Below are 2,196 nucleotides of genomic sequence, written 5' to 3'. Positions count from 1 at the left end.
CCCCCGGGGACACGGGGACACCCCGGGGGACACAGCCAGCGATGGCCAGCTGTTGTCCCCACCCTGCCCAGGTGCGGTGGCCGTGTCACCCCCCCGAGGTCCCCACCTGAGCCGCGTGTCCCCGCGCGACACCTGGTGCGCGCGCACTTTGGCCACCAAGATCCGCACGATGCGCACGAACACCACGAAGTTCACCTGGCGGGGGAGGCGACAGCAGAGGCGACACCTGCGGTGGCACCTCCCGCGCCACCCGGACACCCCCAGGCCAGCGCCACCGCCACGATGTCACCCACCGAGACGGCCACCAGGATGGGACAGCGGATCAGCCACCACACCGCCACCTTCTCGTTGCGTTCCCAGCACCTGCGGGGGCGGCGGGGGCGCGCTCAGCCCCCTCCCCAAAGTGTCACCGCTGTCCCCTCCGAGGGGACAGCGCGGGGACAAGGCGGGGGACAGGTGGCCTCACCCCTCGTTCTCGTACAGGTACCTCAGGAGGACCCAGGGGACAACGAAGAGCACGGGGACACCTGGGGTGGGGGACACGCCCGGTTAGGGACAGCGGGGGGGACACGGGGGGACACACAGGTGACACGGGGACACGGGGGGACACACAGGTGACACGGGGACACGGGGGCACAGGTGACACGGGGGACACGGGGAGACACACAAGTGACACAGGGGACACGGGGACACGGGGGGACACACAGGTGACACGGGGGCACAGGTGACACGGGGACATGGGAGGTGGCACGGGCGACAGTGGCACAGCAGCACAGGTGACACAGGTGACACGGAGGCACAGGTGACAAAGGTGACACAGGTAACACAGGTGACACTGGTGACACAGATGACACTGGTGACACGGGGACATGGGAGGTGGCACGGAGGGGGACACCGGGGATACACGGGGGGACACACAGGTGACACAGGTGACACTGGTGACACGGGGGCACGGGAGGTGGCACGGGGGGGACATGGGGGGGACACAAAGGTGCCACAGGTGCCACAGGTGCCACAGGTGACAGGGAGGTGGCACAGAGGGGGACATGGGGGGGACACGGGGGGACACAAAGGTGCCACAGGTGACACAGGTGCCACAGGTGACACAGGTGCCACAGGTGCCAGGGAGGTGGCACGGAGGGGAACACAAAGGTGACACAGGTGACACAGGTGACACAGGTGACACAGGTGACACAGGTGACACAGGGGCACAGGTGACAGGGAGGTGGCACGGAGGGGGACACAAAGGTGCCACAGGTGCCACAGGTGCCACAGCGACACAGGTGCCACAGATGACAGGGAGGTGGCACGGAGGGGGACATGGGGGGGACACGGGGGGACACAAAGGTGCCACAGGTGACACAGGTGACACAGGTGCCACAGGTGACAGGGAGGTGGCACGGAGGGGGACATGGGGAGGACACGGGGGGCACACAGGTGATACAGGTGACACTGGTGACACAGGTGCCACAGGTGCCACAGGTGCCACGGATGACAGGGAGGTGGCACGGAGGTGGCACGAAGGGGGACACGGGAGGATACAAAGGTGCCACAGGTGCCACAGGTGCCACAGGCGACAGGGAGGTGGCACGGAGGGGGACACGAGGGGACACACAGGTGCCACAGGTGCCACAGGTGACAGGGAGGTGGCACGGAGGGGGACATGGGGGGGCACAGGTGCCACAGGTGCCACAGGTGCCAGGGAGGTGACACGGAGGGGGACATGGGGGGGCACAGGTGCCACAGGTGACAGGGAGGTGGCACGGAGGGGAACATGGGGAGGGACACAGGTGACACAGGTGACACAGGTGACACAGGTGACACAGGGGCACAGGTGCCAGGGAGGTGACACGGAGGGGGACACAAAGGTGACACAGGTGCCACAGGTGCCACAGGTGCCAGGGAGGTGACACGGAGGGGGACATGGGGAGGGACACAGGTGACACAGGTGACACAGGGGCACAGGTGCCAGGGAGGTGGCACGGAGGGGGACACAAAGGTGACACAGGTGACACAGGTGACACAGGTGCCATCGGTGCCAGGGACATGTCGCACCCCAGCCGAGCAGCAGGAAGGCGGGCAGGCAGCGGCGGCCCGAGGTGGCGAGCAGGAGGCGCAGCAGGAAGAGCCCCTCGGCCATGGCCCACGCGTAATTGGCGCCCACGCAGTACTGCGCCAGGCTCTGCGCCACGCGAC

General features: G+C 67.4%; 1 protein-coding gene across 1 annotated transcript; it reads right to left on the bottom strand.

Moving 5' to 3' along the window:
• Positions 1 to 106: 106 nt before the first annotated feature.
• On the bottom strand, positions 107 to 2,194 carry LOC107199488 (gastric inhibitory polypeptide receptor-like; the record flags this gene model as incomplete). The annotated part of the gene is made up of 4 exons (XM_033511799.1): positions 107 to 195; positions 294 to 363; positions 467 to 527; positions 2,056 to 2,194. Coding segments are annotated over 4 exons (359 nt in total), but the record flags the coding sequence as incomplete, so codon positions are not given.
• Between the last annotated feature and the right edge of the window lie 2 nt (positions 2,195 to 2,196).

Source organism: Parus major, unplaced genomic scaffold (genome assembly GCF_001522545.3).
Source record: "Parus major isolate Abel unplaced genomic scaffold, Parus_major1.1 Scaffold799, whole genome shotgun sequence".
Lineage (NCBI taxonomy): Eukaryota > Metazoa > Chordata > Aves > Passeriformes > Paridae > Parus > Parus major.
Note: the sequence above shows the minus strand (reverse complement) of the source record. Positions and strands in the feature narration are given on the sequence as shown.